Source organism: Rhinatrema bivittatum, chromosome 5, assembly GCF_901001135.1.
Source record: "Rhinatrema bivittatum chromosome 5, aRhiBiv1.1, whole genome shotgun sequence".
Lineage (NCBI taxonomy): Eukaryota > Metazoa > Chordata > Amphibia > Gymnophiona > Rhinatrematidae > Rhinatrema > Rhinatrema bivittatum.
This window is the reverse complement of record NC_042619.1, coordinates 108,132,677-108,148,883: the sequence shown is the minus strand read 5'-3', so window position 1 is coordinate 108,148,883 and position 16,207 is coordinate 108,132,677. Positions and strand designations below refer to the sequence as shown.

The 16,207-nt window shown below is 43.8% G+C and overlaps 1 protein-coding gene across 4 annotated transcripts in view; it reads left to right on the top strand.

The window, feature by feature from the left end:
• CCDC169 (coiled-coil domain containing 169) overlaps window positions 1–16,207 on the top strand; it is a 183,904-nt gene that overhangs the window by 127,530 nt on the left and 40,167 nt on the right. For all 4 annotated transcript variants that reach the window (XM_029602710.1, XM_029602711.1, XM_029602712.1 and 1 more), the window contains 2 exons: window positions 1,693–1,791; window positions 2,708–2,761. In XM_029602710.1, the coding sequence (XP_029458570.1) occupies window positions 1,693–1,791; window positions 2,708–2,761 (153 nt within the window). The remainder of the gene's footprint in view (window positions 1–1,692; window positions 1,792–2,707; window positions 2,762–16,207) is intronic.

Genomic DNA, 16,207 nt, shown 5'->3' with positions numbered 1-16,207 from the left:
GCCCAAGAACTGCATCAACTCTGGAGCTATACGCAGAAAATGCTTTGGGAAGCAGGCCGTAAAGCCAAGAAATTTGCCAACGCTCATCGTAGACCGGCTTCCCGTTTAAGCCTAGGGAAGAGGTATGGCTCAGTATATGATACATCAGGCTCAAGGTTCCATCTATGCAGCTGGTTCCATGATATATTTGTCCATTCCCGGTGCTCTGCCAGTTGGGTCCAGTGACCTACCAGCTCAGTTTACCCACCTCCTTAAGGATTCATAACTCCTTCCACATCTCTTTCCTAAAACTCTTGGTATTCTCCTGGTCCTCTCGGAAGATGCCTGAACCACAGAAGATAGCCTCGGAGGGTAATACCACATGCCAGGTGAGGGAAGTGCTAGATGTGAGAAGACGTGGATGAGGATGGGAGTACCTCCTCTCATGTGAAGGTTATGGGCCAGAGGAGAACACCTGGAAGCCGGCCTCCAACATATTGGATAAGAACTTGATCAGACAGCTCCATGCCTTTCAAACTTTTATATGCAGATAAGAACTAAAAATTATTAGTCATTCAAGGTGGGTGAATGAGAAAAGCGGGTGTTCCAGTTTTAAAAGGATGCACTGACTGGCTTGCTGACACCTTAACATCACATTTTTTACATTATCCTTTGCACTCGAGTGTCTTATATACACAAGTTTGGTGTGATTGTGCCTTTCTTTATGTAAAGTTCATTTGTTGGAACAATTGATAGTGCTCTTTTCTGATTGATTCTTATCTAGCTTTGCAGTCTCTGATATTTTACATTGTCAGTCTTTTTTCGTTTATTGTTGATTTATTTTTATGAGTTGTTTTATTGTAACTTGCTTTGAACATTGAAGAGGTAAACTATAAATCTTTGAAAATAAATAAATAAAAATGTTCCATTTAAGGTTTTTGTCTAGGTAACCTAAAAATTTCCCCGACATAGCCTTTCAATACAGACCTTTTGCTTCTAATGGATGCTATTGAATGAATGAAATTTCTGCAGTGATACTACTGCAACTCATATATCGAGCTACATTCCCTTCTTACAGTACCACAACAAAAATAGCTAAAAAAGGACGGAAGATGAAGTTTTACAGACTATGGGCCTTATTTTCTAAATTTATCGCACGCGGTAAGGGATGTTTCGCACACAAAATGTCCCTTTTCACGTGCGATACTAAAATGGGGGCAGAGTCGGCCCCAGAAGAGGAGTCGTCGGGGCCGACTCCGCGAAGCCGCCGTGGACAACGAAAAGGTAATGCCCTTTTCGCATCCGCGTTCGCTCCCAAAAGCTACACCTCCTATGGTGGCGCTATTGGGTGCGAAACCGGCAGAGATCGCACCGCAACGGTGCGATCGCTGCCGGCTAGCGCAGACCCGCCCCCCGTTTCGGCCCTTCACCCCTCATTTCCTAAAGTATTGCAGGCCTGCGATACTTTAGAAAATGAGGCCCTGTGTGGGCATTTTGAAGTGGGTTAAGGCTGACAGACTGATTTCTCTTTTTAGGAAACCTAACTAATAAATATAACTAACATAAAATTGCTAATAACTTTCTTTGATCTCACCATAAAAATGCGTATAGTAAACTAAAAACTGGGCATGTTGTAAAATCTTACAGGCACTACTTGATGCATAACAGAAATATCCATACAGTTCTCTCTCTCTTTATTTCCTGTATTTACAGGGTGCTTTGAATCAACTTATTAAACAGCTGGAAGCAGAGAAGATGAGTGTTCAGAACCAACTAAAAGATTATGAACTTAGAATGGAACAAGAGTCTAAGGTTTGTTATTGTAGTATCTTTGCTTGTTTTAGAAATGGCTTTGCTATTTGACACATTGTCTAAAATGGTTTGAATACTACCACAGAGCTCGATTTTCAAGAGAGCTCAATACCTGATTAAAAATGCCTTAATTAGTAGCTTAATTAAGGTGCTGATATTTAGCCATTTAAAATCCCATCATTTAAGGTGCTTTAAATGTGTCTACATGTAGCTTTAGGTACCTTAACTTCAAACTGCTACAGTTAGTACAGTCACTAGGACAACCTAAATTGAGGTGTCTTATTTAGGTGGGTGCCCTAGCTCCCACCTACTTTTTAAGCACCTTAATTTAGACTCCATGAGGTAAATATTCAAAAGCCATTTAGATGGATAACTTAAAGTTATCCATCTAAATGGCAAGTACTGGTGTATTGATCCTCTTATCTGGCTAGATGTTAGCTGCATAAGTCATTATCCAGCTTAAAAAAGAGTCATTCTAAGGATCTAAGTGGGAGGAGCTACTTAGCTGGATAAGTAGTGATATACTTATTCAGCTTAGGTAACCTATAACTTTAAACTTATCTGGATATATTCAGCGGCATGGCAGCACCACTGAATATCATGACTAAGTTAGCAGGATAAGTCTTATCCTGCTAACTTAGGACGTGATTCGTCAAGATATTTTCGCATAGACACAGAATGGGAGAAAAGCCTTAGTGAATCAGGCAGTTAGCCAGCTATTTCTGAATATGGACCTCTGTGTGGTGTCAAGTGTCTAGATTTAGGCGCTAAGCCCATAGAAATTTTTACATTTCTTGAAGTTAGGTACCTATGTCTTTTGAAAATCAGCCTCATTATGACTTAGGTTTGTCAGACCACCCCATTGTATTTTTCATTATTTTCTCTCTTCTTTATTCTATGTCCATTGGTAATTTAGGCTTACCATAAAGCTAATGATGAACGGCGCACATATCTAGCAGAAATTTCAGAGGTATGTAACAAAAAAAAAAGAATACCTGACAATATTTATTCAGCATTTAACTGTCCATCCTTTCTCAGTTCCCCAAATGTTTTTTACAGAGCTAAACTTTAACGTGTATTTATTTATTTTATTTATTTACAATAATTTGTATTCCACCTAATTTCCAGACCCTGTTCTAGGCAGATTCCAAGAAACATAAAAACATAAGGAAATCATGAGTTAACCTCTTGGCTAACTCATGACTTCCTAACAAGATTTCGTTTTAGCGTTTTTTTTTGCCAGTCTCTCCCTTCTCCTTCCACTCCTCTAACAATCTTGATACATTCTTGTTTTAGTGGACTTTTGCCCTTTTATTCCCCGTTATCTTCTTTTTTCTGCATATATTCTTCATTTACTATTGTTCTTTGCACTCGTTTTTTTTCCTATTCTGTGACCCAAATAGTCTTTTTCTATTCACTTATTCTGAACCTGTTCATTTCTATCTTCTCCAGTGTGTAGCCTCTCTACTTTCCTGTCTTACACAATATAATAAGTTCTTTGGGGAGAAGGAGGGCACTAACTCTTATTTCCTTTTTAACCTAGTTTTCTCTTGCTCCTTTGGGCATCCAGCTCAGATAGAACCAGGGCTGGGATCTGAGCACATGAGCCTTCATTCACAAGAAAGCAAATGTTGCTTACCTGATGTAACAGGTGTTCTCACAGGACAGCAGGATGTTAGTCCTCACAAATGGGTGACATCGAGGATGGAGCCCAACCACGGAAAACTTCTGTCAAAGTTTCAGGAACTTTGACTGGCCCCTACTGGGCATGCCCAGCACGGCACCAACCCTGCAGCCAGCAGGGGTCTCCCTTCAGTCTTGTTTCAAAGCTACAGGCAGTGCCGAAAATAAAATAAAAACTAACCCAACACCGCGGGGTGGCGGGCGGGTTTCGTGAGGACTAACATCCTGCTGTCCTGTGAGAACACCTGTTACATCAGGTAAGCAACATTTGCTTTCTCACAGGACAAGCAGGATGGTTGTCCTCACAAATGGGTGAGTACCGAGCTGAGGATGTCCGGACATGCACCAAATTACCCAACGGCGTGCAACAGGCACAACAACTGGGGTGAAATTTGGTAGAGGACATCCGCACCCTACCGGGAGGTGGAAGGGTGTTGGTACATCATGCTGGAAAAAGGTTACACAAGACAGACTGGCCGAAGATCGAATCCTGTCTTCCAGCTTTGTCCAAGCAATAATGGGCTGCAAATGTATGGAGGGAACTCCAGGTGGCAGCCTTGCAGATGTCAGGAAGCGGCACCGATCGAAGGTGTGCTACTGAAGTCGCCATGGCCCTCACAGAGTGTGCTTTGACACGGTCTTGGAAAGGAATGCCAGCTTGCTGATAGCAAAAGGAGATGCAGTCCGCCAACCAGGAGGAAAGAGCCTGCTTACCCACAGGTTGACCTAACTTGTTAGTATGGAAAGAGACGAATAATTGAGTACTCTTCCTGTGGGCAACTGTACGGTCTAGATAGAAAGCTAGAGCACGTTTACAATCAAGGGTATGCAGAGTCTGTTCCCCGGAGTTGGAGTGGGGCCTGGGAAAGAAGATAGGTAGTATGATGGATTGAATTATATGAAACTCCGAAACTACCTTAGGTAAGAATTTAGGGTGAGTGCGGAGTACCGCCCGGTCCTGCAGGAGTTTAGTGTAAGGCGGATAGGTAACTAGGGCCTGTAATTCACTAACCCTGCGAGCTGAAGTGATAGCCAAAAGTAATAACACTTTCCATGTGAGATATTTTAGGTCACAGGAGTGAAGAGGTTCGAAAGGAGGTTTCATAAGGCGACCAAGAACCAGATTAAGGTCCCAAGATGGGGCCGGAGGACGTAAAGGTGGCTTCAAATGGAGCAAGCCTTTAAGAAAACGTGTTACAAGGGGTTGTACTGAAATAGGGACACCCCCGATACCTTTATGGAAGGCGGCTACCGCACTGACATGCATTCTAATGGAAGAGGTCTTTAGACCTGATTCTGATAGATGCCAGAGATAGTCCAAGAATTTAGAAATTGGACAGGAAAGGGGATCAAGGGACTGAGAAGTGCACCATGATGTGTACCTTTTCCATTTGTAGGAATAAGATTTTCTTGTGGAAGGCTTTCGTGAAGCGATCAGGACACGAGAAACCGAATCTGAAAGGTTAAATGGCTGAAGGACTAACCTTTCAACATCCATGCCGTCAGGGACAAGGCTTGGAGGTTGGGATGGAGGAGGCATCCATCGTTTTGAGTGATCAGATGCGGGTCCTTTCCCAGAGGAATGTGCCTGCGGATGGAGAGATCCTGAAGTATGGGAAACCACACTTGGCGTGGCCAGTGAGGTGCTATCAGGATCATAGTTCCTCTGTCCTGACATAGCTTCACGAGAGTCTTCGACAGAAGAGGAAGTGGAGGGAATGCATAAAGCAGACCGGTTGTCCTCGTGAGGGAGAATGCATCCCTGGGTCGAGAGTGCTGGCTCCAAATGAGAGAGCAGCAATTGTCCACTTTGTGGTTCTGAGGGGACGCAAAGAGGTCTATGTGGGGATAACCCCATTTCTGGAAAAGAGAAGTCGTTACCAAGGGATTGAGTGACCACTCGTGTGGTTGAAAGACATGGCTTAGCTGGTCTGCCAATACATTGTCTGCTCCCGGCAAGTAGGTGGCCCTGAGGTACATGGAGCGGGAGAGGGCTTCTGCCCAAATCTGCGCAGCTTCCTGACACAAAAGAAAGGAACCTGTGCCCCCCTGCTTGTTTATGTACCACATGGCCACCTGGTTGTCCGTCTGAATCAAGATGACATGGGTCGATAGGCAATCTTGAAAAGTCCTGAGAGCATACCGTATTGCTCGAAGTTCCAGGAAGTTTATCTGGTGTTTGGCTTCCTCTGGAGACCAGAATCCTTGGGTTTGTAAATTGTTTACATGGGCTCCCCAACCGACGTTGGAAGTATCGGTTGTGAGAATTAATTGAGGATCTGGTAGGTGAAAAGGCAAGCCCCGTAGGAGGTTGGATTGATTTGTCCACCAGGCAAGAGACAGACGGAGTGCCTCGGTGATGCGAACAATGGAGGACAGAGGCTGAACAGCTTGGGTCCATTGTGATCTCAGAGTCCATTGCATGACTCTCATGGCCAGGCGGGCCATGGGAGTCACATGAACTGAGGAGGCCATGTGTCCCAGCAGAATGAGGAATTGGCGAGCTGTTGCTGTGCATTGAGACTGCAACTGGCAAGCTAGAGACACAAGGATTTGGACTCGTTGATAAGGAAGGAAGGCTTTTGCCTGTAAGGTGTCCAAGTCTGCTCCAATGAAGGATAAGGTCTGAGATGGGACTAAGCAGGATTTCTCGTAATTGACAAGAAACCCTAGAGAAAGCAGAGTTCGAAACGTCAGGGTCAGGGAGGACCGAGCGAATTGCTGGGTTGGGGTCCTGATTAACCAATCGTCCAGGTAGGGGTAGACGTGGACACCTTCCTTCCTGAGAAAAGCTGCTGCCACCACCACGAGGCATTTGGTAAAAACTCGTGGTGCGGATGCCAGGCCGAAAGGGAGCACTCGGTATTGGTAGTGATTTCGGCCTACTAAAAAACGGAGGTATTTGCGATGAGATTGAGTTATCGCAATATGAGTATAGGCATCTTTTAGGTCTAGAGAGCATAGCCAGTCCCCTCTTTGCAGCAGTGGGAGAAGCGAGCCCAGGGTTACCATCTTGAACTTCTCTCTGTAAAGGTATTTGTTGAGAGCTCGTAGGTCCAGGATTGGTCGAAGACCTCCTGACTTTTTTGGGATCAGAAAGTACCTGGAGTAGAACCCTAGTCCTTGTTGTGAGGGAGGAACAGGTTCTATAGCGTTTGATTGGAGGAGAAGGGAAACTTCCTGCTCTAGAAGAACGGAGTGATCGGTGAGTCTCCACGCCTGTAGGGGCAGGGAGTCCGAAGGGAGAGTCAGGAAGTTGAGGTGGTAACCCTGTGCAATTATTGCTATCACCCATTGATCTGTGGTGATGTGATGCCATTTTTCTAGAAAGTGGCTTAACCGACCCCCTACTGGTATGGTAGGAAGAGGGATGAGGCATCTGCTCTCTAATTGAAAGTCAAAAACCCGATGCAGGGCCAGGCTGTGGAGCTGCTGCGGGCTTTTGTTTACGAGACTGGCGAGGCTGAGATTTATGATAAGGCCTCGCAGACCTAGACTTGGCTAGTGGGGGATAATACTTCCGTGGACGGAAGAATGACTTTTTTGGGTCCTTCTTAAACGGCCGTTTAGAAGGTAAGTCAGAAGGAATGGATGAGAGCTGTTTAAGTGTCTCATGATGATCCTTCAATTCAGCGACAATTTGTTGAATTTGCTCCCCAAACAAATTGTCCCCGAGACAGGGCAAGTCAGAGAGCCTGTCCTGAACTTCCGGGCGAAGGTCAGACGACTTAAGCCAAGCCCAGCGTCTGGCGGAGATGGCCGTAGCAGAAAGTCTAGTGGAAGCATCAAAAGCGTCATAAGCTGTTCTTATCTCATGCTTCCCAGCTTCAAACCCTTTATTTAGGAGGGATTGAAGTTGTGGCTGAAACTGTTCTGGTAAGGTATTTGAGTACTCCTGTATCTGTTTAAGGATGACCCTATTGTATTGGGTCATATATAGCTGATAAGAGGCTATTCTGGAAATCAGCATGGCTCCTTGGGATACTTTCCTACCTATACTATCTAGGAATTTATTTTCCTTAGTAGGAGGTATGGAAGAATGTGGCTTTATTCTTTTAGCTTTCTTTTGAGCTGATTCTACCACAACAGAGTGGTGGTCTAGCTGTGGTTTCTGAAAGCCAGGTGCTGACTGTACAAGATAGGTAGAGTCAGCTTTTTTGTTTACTGGAGCAACGGATCCAGGAGATTCCCAATTCTTTTTTAGAAGGTCCAGAAAAACCTGATGAATTGGAATAGAGGTGATGACTTTAGGGGCATCCAAGAATTGGAGCAACTCCATCATCTGGTGCCTGTCATCTTGCTCCGATTGAAGTTGAAAAGGGACCAACTCCGACATTTCCTTCACAAAATTTATGAAAGAGAGGTCCTCAGGGGGAGAACGCTTTCTACTTTCCGCAGGAGAGGGTGGTGAAGGCAAATCATCGGTGTCTGTAGAGGTATCATCACCCCAGGTGTCATAGGGATCAGGTTGCTGACCTGTAGGACCATGAGGGGGCTGAATACCTGAGGGCCCCGGTTGAGGCTCCGAGAAACTCAAGGAATTACCGGGGGCATCGAGAATGTCCTCGATGGAATCGGTGTCGGCATCGGTGCCCGTGCCGGCATCGAAAGAATCGGTGTCGGCATCGAAGGAATCGGTGCCGTCATCGGTGGGGCTGATGTGCGTATCGCCCCCGAGGAATGTATCGGTGGCGAGGGACAACATGGCACCGATGGAACTACCCCCGAAGGGGGAATTCGGTACGGTGTTTCTCCACCTCATGAGACAGCTGTCGGTGACCCGGGTCTTGCCGGTGGAAGGGCAGTCATGAGCGCTTCCATCCGGGCAAGCAGCGGTGCCAGTGCCGCTGGAATCGGGTCGTGACCGGTTCCACTCTCGGTGCCGGAGGAGTCTGGAACCATAGCATCGCTTTGTCGATGGCCTCCTGGACCAGCCGGTCCAGTTCTACCCGGAGACCTAGGGTAACAAGACTCGGCTCAACGGGAGAGGGAGGCTGAGGCTGAGCCGGAGGGACCACCGTCGCCGGTGGAATCGCGGCTCCCAAACCCCGAAGGGGTGAGGGTTGCCTCAGTGTCTGCGAGACAGAAGTGGACGGTGCCACTTCTGGTCGAGACTTCTTCGAAGGAGGCTCGGACAGTACTGAGGTCGATGACTTCGATTCCTCGACGGTCCGAGACTTATGACGTCGATGGCGATGTTTCTCTTTCCGATCCCCTCGATCTTCGGGGGAAGGGACAGGAGTCGATGGCCGTGAAGTCGTCGATGGCGGACGGTCACCGGGAGGCTGTCGATGATGATGAGACTTCGACTGTGCCGGTTCCGATGACGTCGATGCAATCGATGGCGTCGGAGTGTGAGCATGGAAAAGGAGTCCCATCTTCTCCATTCTGGCTTTGCGACCTTTTGGTGTCATTAGGGCACATTTGGTGCAAGTCAGGACATCATGCTCACTCCCTAAACACAAAACACAGACTATGTGGGTCTGTGATGGACATAGTACATGTACAGTCCAGGCACCGACGGAACCCCGACGCCATGGCCGTATGCCAAAAATTTAGCCGCGGGATGGTCAACTGCCAACAGGCCTCGAGGGCCGAACTCGACGGTAGCCGACCAAAACTATGGCAAAAACTTACCGAAGTCCCGCGGAGGAAAATTTGAAGAAGGGAGACTCCTGAGGGGCAAATTTTTCTTCAAGAATTAGTTTAAAGAATTCCTGTCAGGAATGTGGTAAGAGCTCCTTAACCGCGTGGCAACTGCTACGCGGAAAAAAGAAGACTGAAGGGAGACCCCTGATCCAGGGAGTGGACCGAAATGGCCCTCCCCAGACCTGAAAACGAAATGGGGACAAAATAAATTGTATACACACCCCTAATTTGCTCCTTATGATGCACAGACGCCCGGGAACAGAGCCGGTTTAGCACACCGTTGTTGGGTTTTTTTTTTTAATTTTCCCCCTCTGAATCCTAGTTGTGTCTTATGGTCAGGTGCGTCTTATGAAGTGAAAAATATAGTAGTTGCACTGGAGAAGGCTCAGAGATGGGTGACCAAAATGATAAAGGGAATGGAACAGCTCCCTATGAGGAAAGGCTAAAGAGGTTAGGGCTGTTCAGCTTGGAGAAAAGGTGACTGAGGGGGGATATGAGAGAAGGCTATAAAATCATGAAAGGACTTGAACGGATAAATGTGAATCGTTTTCTTTTTATTCCTTCAGATAATAGAAGTACTAGGGAGCACTTGAAATTAGCAAGTGACACAAAACAAATCAAAGGAAATTGTTTTTCACTCAACGCATAATTAAGCTTTGGAATTCATTGCTAAAGGATGTGGTTAAGGCAGTTAGATGGGTTTAAAAAAGGTTTGGATATGTTCCTCGAGGAGCAGTCCATAAACTGCTATTAATCAAGTTGACATAGACAACTGCTTATTAACGGCTTTAATAGCATGAGAACTGTTTAATGTTTGGGTACTTGCCAGGTACTTGTGACCTGCATTGGCCACTGTTGGAAACAGGATATTGGGCTTGATGGACCCTTGGTTTGACCCAGTATGGCATATCTTATGGAAATAAATCCCTTGCTACTAATGCCAGTAATAAGCAGAGAATATTTCCTAAGAGGTAAATTTTAAGACGTGTGCATTTACGAAGCATGCACATGGATGCAGCAATTTTATAACATATGAGTGTGTGTTATAAAATTGGCTATATGCACATATATGTGCGCATGATTTTATATTGACTCGTGCAAATGCCGCCTCGCATGTGGAAGAGGGGGAATTTTAGTAGCTACACACACCAATGCAATAGCCCTTTTTCTCAGTTCATTCCCAGTTTGCCCCAGTAAAGGAGAGGACTTCCTAATCCACCTAGCTAACTTGCCCCCCTATTACGCCCGACCCTTAAACCCCACTGAATAGTGTATTTTATTTTTTGTTTCATGACTTAAATGCACTTCATAACAGAAGTAAAGTTGTGCGGTAGGGGACCCCTGCGTGCACTTGTGAGTGTAAATATATAAATGTGTTGGATTCATGCTGCAGATCCAACCCGCCCATGTAGCACCCAGACCAAGCCCATGCCCTGCCCTTTTTTGGTAAAAAGATTGTTGTGCACGTAACAGGAGATATGCGCATTGCCGTGGGCCTTTTAAATTCCGCATGGTGCATGTTGGTCCGAGACATGCGCGTATCTCCTGCTTTTGGTGCACGCCATACTTTTAAAATCAACCAGAATGTCAAATTCATTAGGGTATGGACTTCTCCTCCAGGAACTTGTCCAAACCTTTTTTAAATCCAACTATGCTAACTGCCTTTACCATAACATCTGGCAATGAATTCCAGAGCTTAATTGTACATTGAGTGAAAAAGAGTTTTCTCTGACTTGTTTTAAATAAGCTACTTTCTAACTTCATGGAGTATCTCCTAGTCATTGTACCATCTGAAAGAGTAAATAACTAAATCATATTTACCCAGGCTAGTCCTCATGTTTTTATAGACCTCTGTCATCTCTTCTCCAAGCTGAACAGCCCTAGCCTCTTTAGCCATTCCATCCCCTTTATCATTTTGATCACACTTCTCTGAATCTTTTCTAGTGCAATTATATATTTTTTGAGATGCGGTGATCAAAACTGTACACAGTACACAAAGTGTGGTCTCACCATGGAGTGATACAGAGGCATTATGACATTCCCCATTTTATCCACCATTCCTTTCCTAATAATTCCTAATGTTCTGTTTGCTTTTTTTGATTGTTGCAGCACACTGATCCGATAATTTCAGTGCATCGGCCATTATGATGCCTAGATCTTTTTCCTGGGAGGTAACTCCTAATATGGAACCTAGCATCATGTAACCACAGCAAGGGTTATTTTTCCCTATGTGTATCACTTTGCACTTGTTCACATTAAATTTCATCTGCCCTTTGGATGCCCAGTCTTCTAGAGTCGCCAGGTCCTCCTGCATTTTATCACAATCAGCTTGTGATTTAACAATTCTGAATAAATGTGTCATCTGAAAATTTGATCACCTCACTGGTTGTTCCCCTTTCCAGATCATTTATAAATATATTAAAAAGTGCCAGTCCAAGTACAGATTCCTGAGGCACTCCACTATTTACCTTTCTCCACTGAGAAAACCTACCATTTAATCTTTCTACTTACTGTTTCCTATCTTTTAAACAGTTTGCAATCCACAAAAGTACATTGCCTCCTATCCCTTGACTTTTTAATTTTCTTAGAAGTCTTTCATGGGGACTTTATCGAATGCCTTCTGAAAATCCAAATATACTACATCTACTGGCTCACCTTTATCCACGTTTATTAATCCCTTCAAAAAGATGAAGCAGATTTCTGAGGCAAGACTTCCCTTGGGTGAATTCATGCTAGCTATGTTCCTTGTCTTTCTATATGTTCTGTGATTTTTTTCTTTAGAATAGTTACCATGATTTTTCCCAACAATGAAGTCCTGTCTATAGTTTTCTGGATCACCCCTGGAGCCCTTTTTAGATATTGGGGTTATATTGGCCACCCTCCAATTTTAAGGTATAACGGACGATTATAATGATAGGTTACAAATTGTTAGTAATAGATCTGAAATTTCATTTTTAAGTTCTTTTCGAACCCTGGGGTGTATACCATCTGGTCCAGGTGATTTGCTGCTCTTCACTTTGTCACTTGGGCCTACTACATTTTCCAAGTTTACTGTGATTTGGTTCATTTTATCTGAATCATCACCCTTGAAAAACATTACGGAACGGGTATCTCCCCAACATCATCATTAGTAAACACCTAGGCAAAGAATTAATTTAGTCTTTCCACAATGGCCTTATCTTCCCTAAGTTCCCTTATAACCCCTCGATCATCTAACAATCCAACCGACTCCCTTGCAGGCCTCATACTTCAGATATATTTTTAAAAGATTTTATTAGGAGTTTTTGCCTCCTTGGCTAACTTCTTTTCAAATTCTCTCTTAGCCTGTTCTACAAATGTTTTACATTTAACTTGCCAATGCTTATGCTTTTTCCTATTTTCTTCCAAGTTTTGAAGGAAAATCTTTTGGCTAAAATATCCTCTCTCACCTTTCCTTTTAATCACGTCGACAGTCATTTGACCTTCCTTCCACCTTTCTTAATGCATGGAATACATCTGGACTGTGCTTCTAAGTTGGTATTTTTAAACAATGTCCACGCCTGTTGTCCATTCTAAACCATTGTAACTGCACCTTTCAGTTTTTTCTATTTTCCTCATTGAATCAAAGTCTCCCTTTTGAAAGTTTAGTGCTAAAACTATAGATTTACTTAAGGATCCCATTCCAGTCATTAAGTCATATTTGATCATGTTATGATCACTATTGCCAAGTGGCCCTACCACCATTACCTCTCACACTAAATCCTGTATTCTACTAAGAATTAGATCCAAAATGGCTCCCTCTCTCATCAGTTCCTGAAGCAATTGCTCCATGAAGCAGTCCTGTATTACATCCAGGAATTTTACCTCTTAGTATGCCCTGATGTTACATTTACCCAAGTCAATATTGGGGTAATTGAAATCTCCCATTGTTACTGCACTGCCAAATTTGTTAGCTTCCCTAGTTTCTCTTAGCATTTCGTCGTCTGTCTGATCATTTTAGCCAGGTGAACGGTAATATATCCCTGTCGCCATACTCTTCACCAGTACACTTGGGATTTTTATCCATAATGATTCTACTGTGCATTTAGTCTCCTTCTGTTGGACTATTTGCCATCCCGAACATAAAATGCCACCCCACCACTAAGTTGATCCATCCATCTTTGTTTTCAGATTTAAAAGCTCTGATTTAGGTAAGATTTTCTCAATTTTTTGTTTCCTCCAAGACAATTGACCTCTCCAGTTTTACAGAGACATTTCAACTTCACCAACTTGAAAAATATAATTACTGCCAGCATTATTGCTGACGCCTATATGCTGTTTCGAAATACTTTGCTAAGATTCCCAGCAGCTCAGCCGCACATCTCTGACTTTAACCGCTTGCAATTACATGGCATCTTCTCCTAAACCTTCATTGTGACAGACATTTCATGGCATAAGTGCTTCATCAATACCCCCGGTCTCAGTAGAAGCCTTTGTTTTGAAGCCCAACTCAGATCAGATACTCCGTGGCTTAAGGACTATGCCCCTCTGCCTTTGGTCTTTTCTCTATTGAAGTTCTTGAATCAATACCTGATTCGTATCAGATTCTGTATTCTAGGTCCCTCCTGACACAGACATCTTGCGAAACACGGCTGTGTTGGGGCACTTGCACTACTCTGTAAAGACCATTCATATAAATTTGCCTGTCATAAATTGAGAACACTTTCCTAAATTGTTGAAATTGAACAGTTTAATTTGGTGCACACACTCCTTGCTTGCATACCGATTTTGGTGTGTGGTTTTTACTCCACACTTTCGGTGATTTCTGTGGTGTCCCCAGCTCTTGCCTGCCCAAGGAGCAGGAGCGAAATTTAGGTATTAAAGCCTAGGGTTCCCTGATGGCCATTTGGCTGGTTTCAATTTATTTTAAGTGTTCCTCTTCACATTATGGAATCACTCCATTTACTTTCAAATCATGAAGCACCCTAAAAAGTAAATTTAAAGGAAATATGTTAATGCTTTTTTATTTGTTATAAAATTATACACCTTTCCCTTTCATAAGGAGGGCAATAGGAAGATCTGAATCAAAACTACAGTATAACAAAACAGTTTTCTTATACTATCATATTGAGAAATATCTCCATAGTGTCTCAGAGCAATCTGTGATCCCAACATCATGGGCTTTTTTTGCCTTTTCTTTTTAAAGCAAAGAGGGTCCACAGGAGGGGGACGCTAGATATTTCAGTCCAACTAATTGCTAGATAGAATTGTCACATAATGGATTGATAATATACATGAAAGGAAAGAACACTGAGAAATTTTCACCCCTTTAAGGTGCATGGAAAAACAATTCACTGGCCAACTGGAGCAACCATGTGAAGGTTATTCCTGTAAAGCAGCCCACTCATTTTCACTTTGCAGTAACAGAGGGGAAATAGTAACCAAGTGTGGTAATCACAGAGTGCACATGCTAGCCAAGGCATCATCTTAGCTCAATTTATGGAGATTTAGGGAGATTCATGATTTTTTTGGGTTGCTGTTAGAGATTGGTTTTAGGCTGTAGCGGGGTTGTTCAGTTGTAGGCAGAAAGTTGATTTAGAAAAATAGAAACGTAGAAATGGTGGCAGAAAAGGACCAGTTGTCCATCCAGTCTGCCCAGCAAGTTTCCCATGGTAGTATCTGCCACCCCGTGCAGGTACTGCTTGACGTGCTTTGGTTATGGACTTGGCCGTAGAAGTAGGCCTGTGTTTTTTCCTTCACATCTGTGCATCGGTATCCCAGACTTTAAAAAAGTCATGGCTCGTGTTGGTTGACTCTGAATCAAAATTCCTCTTTCCCTCCATCTCCTACCCCTTCCTTTGAAGTAGTGAGGGATGTTGCAGTTGCATCAAAAGCATCAAGGCTTATTGGTTAAGGGTAGTAATCCCATGCCTTCTGTAAATGGTAGCAAGTACTGCTCTGTGCAGGTTACTCCTATGTTTATCAGTCTCCCAAACTGTAAAAGTCGGGGTCCTCGTTGGTTGCTGTCTGAATCCAGTTCCCCTTTTCCCCGTCATTGAAGCAGAGAGCAATGTTGGAATTGCATCAGAAGTATCAAGCCTTATTGATTAAGGGTAGTAACTGCTGCATCAGCAAGTTACCCCATGCATGCTTTCTTCGTTTCCTTTAGGACTTGGCTGTAAAAGCAGTCCTGTGCTTTTTTTTCCTTATGTCTGCATATCAGTATCTCAGACCATAAAAGTCAGGGCCCTCAGTTGTCCGAATCCAATTTCTCTTTTCTCCCTGCCATCTAAAGCAGGGAGTAATGTTGCAGTTGCATTAAAAACATCAAAGCATATTGGTTAAGGGTAGTAATCGCTGTAACAGCATACACTTCTCATTTCCGTTCTCTAGCCTTTAGAGATTAAAACATAAGAAATTGCCATGCTGGGTCAGACCAAGGGTCCATCAAGCCCAGCATCCTGTTTCCAACAGAGGACAAACCAGGCCACAAGAACCTGGCATGTACCCAAACATTAAGAAGATCCCATGCTACTGATGCCAGTAATAGCAGAGTTCATTCCCTAAGTCAACTTGATTAATAGCAGATAATGGACTTCTCCTCCAAGAGCTTATCCAATCCTTTTTTAAACCCACCTACAATAACTGCACTAACCACATCCTCTGGCAACAAATTCCAGAGCTTAATTGTGCATTCAGTGAAAAATAATTTTCTCCGATTAGTCTTAAATGTGCTACTTGCTAACTTCTTGGAGTGCGCCCTAGTCCCTCTATTATCCGAAAGTGTAAATACAGATTCACATCTACTCGTTCAAGACCTCTTATGATTTTAAAGACTTCTATCATATCCCCCCTCAGCCATCTCTTCTCCATGCTGAACAGCCCTAACTTCTTCAGCCTTTCCTCATAGGGGAGCTGTTCCATCCCTTTTATCATTTTGGTCACCCTTCTCTGTACCTTCTCCATCACAACTATATCTTGTTTGAGATGCGTGACCAAAATTGTACACAGGATTCAAGGTGCGGTTTCACCATGGAGTGATACAGAGGCATTATGACATTTTCCGTTTTGTTAATCATTCCCTTCCTAATAATTCCTTATCCCATGCCCCTTTTAGATGATGTAA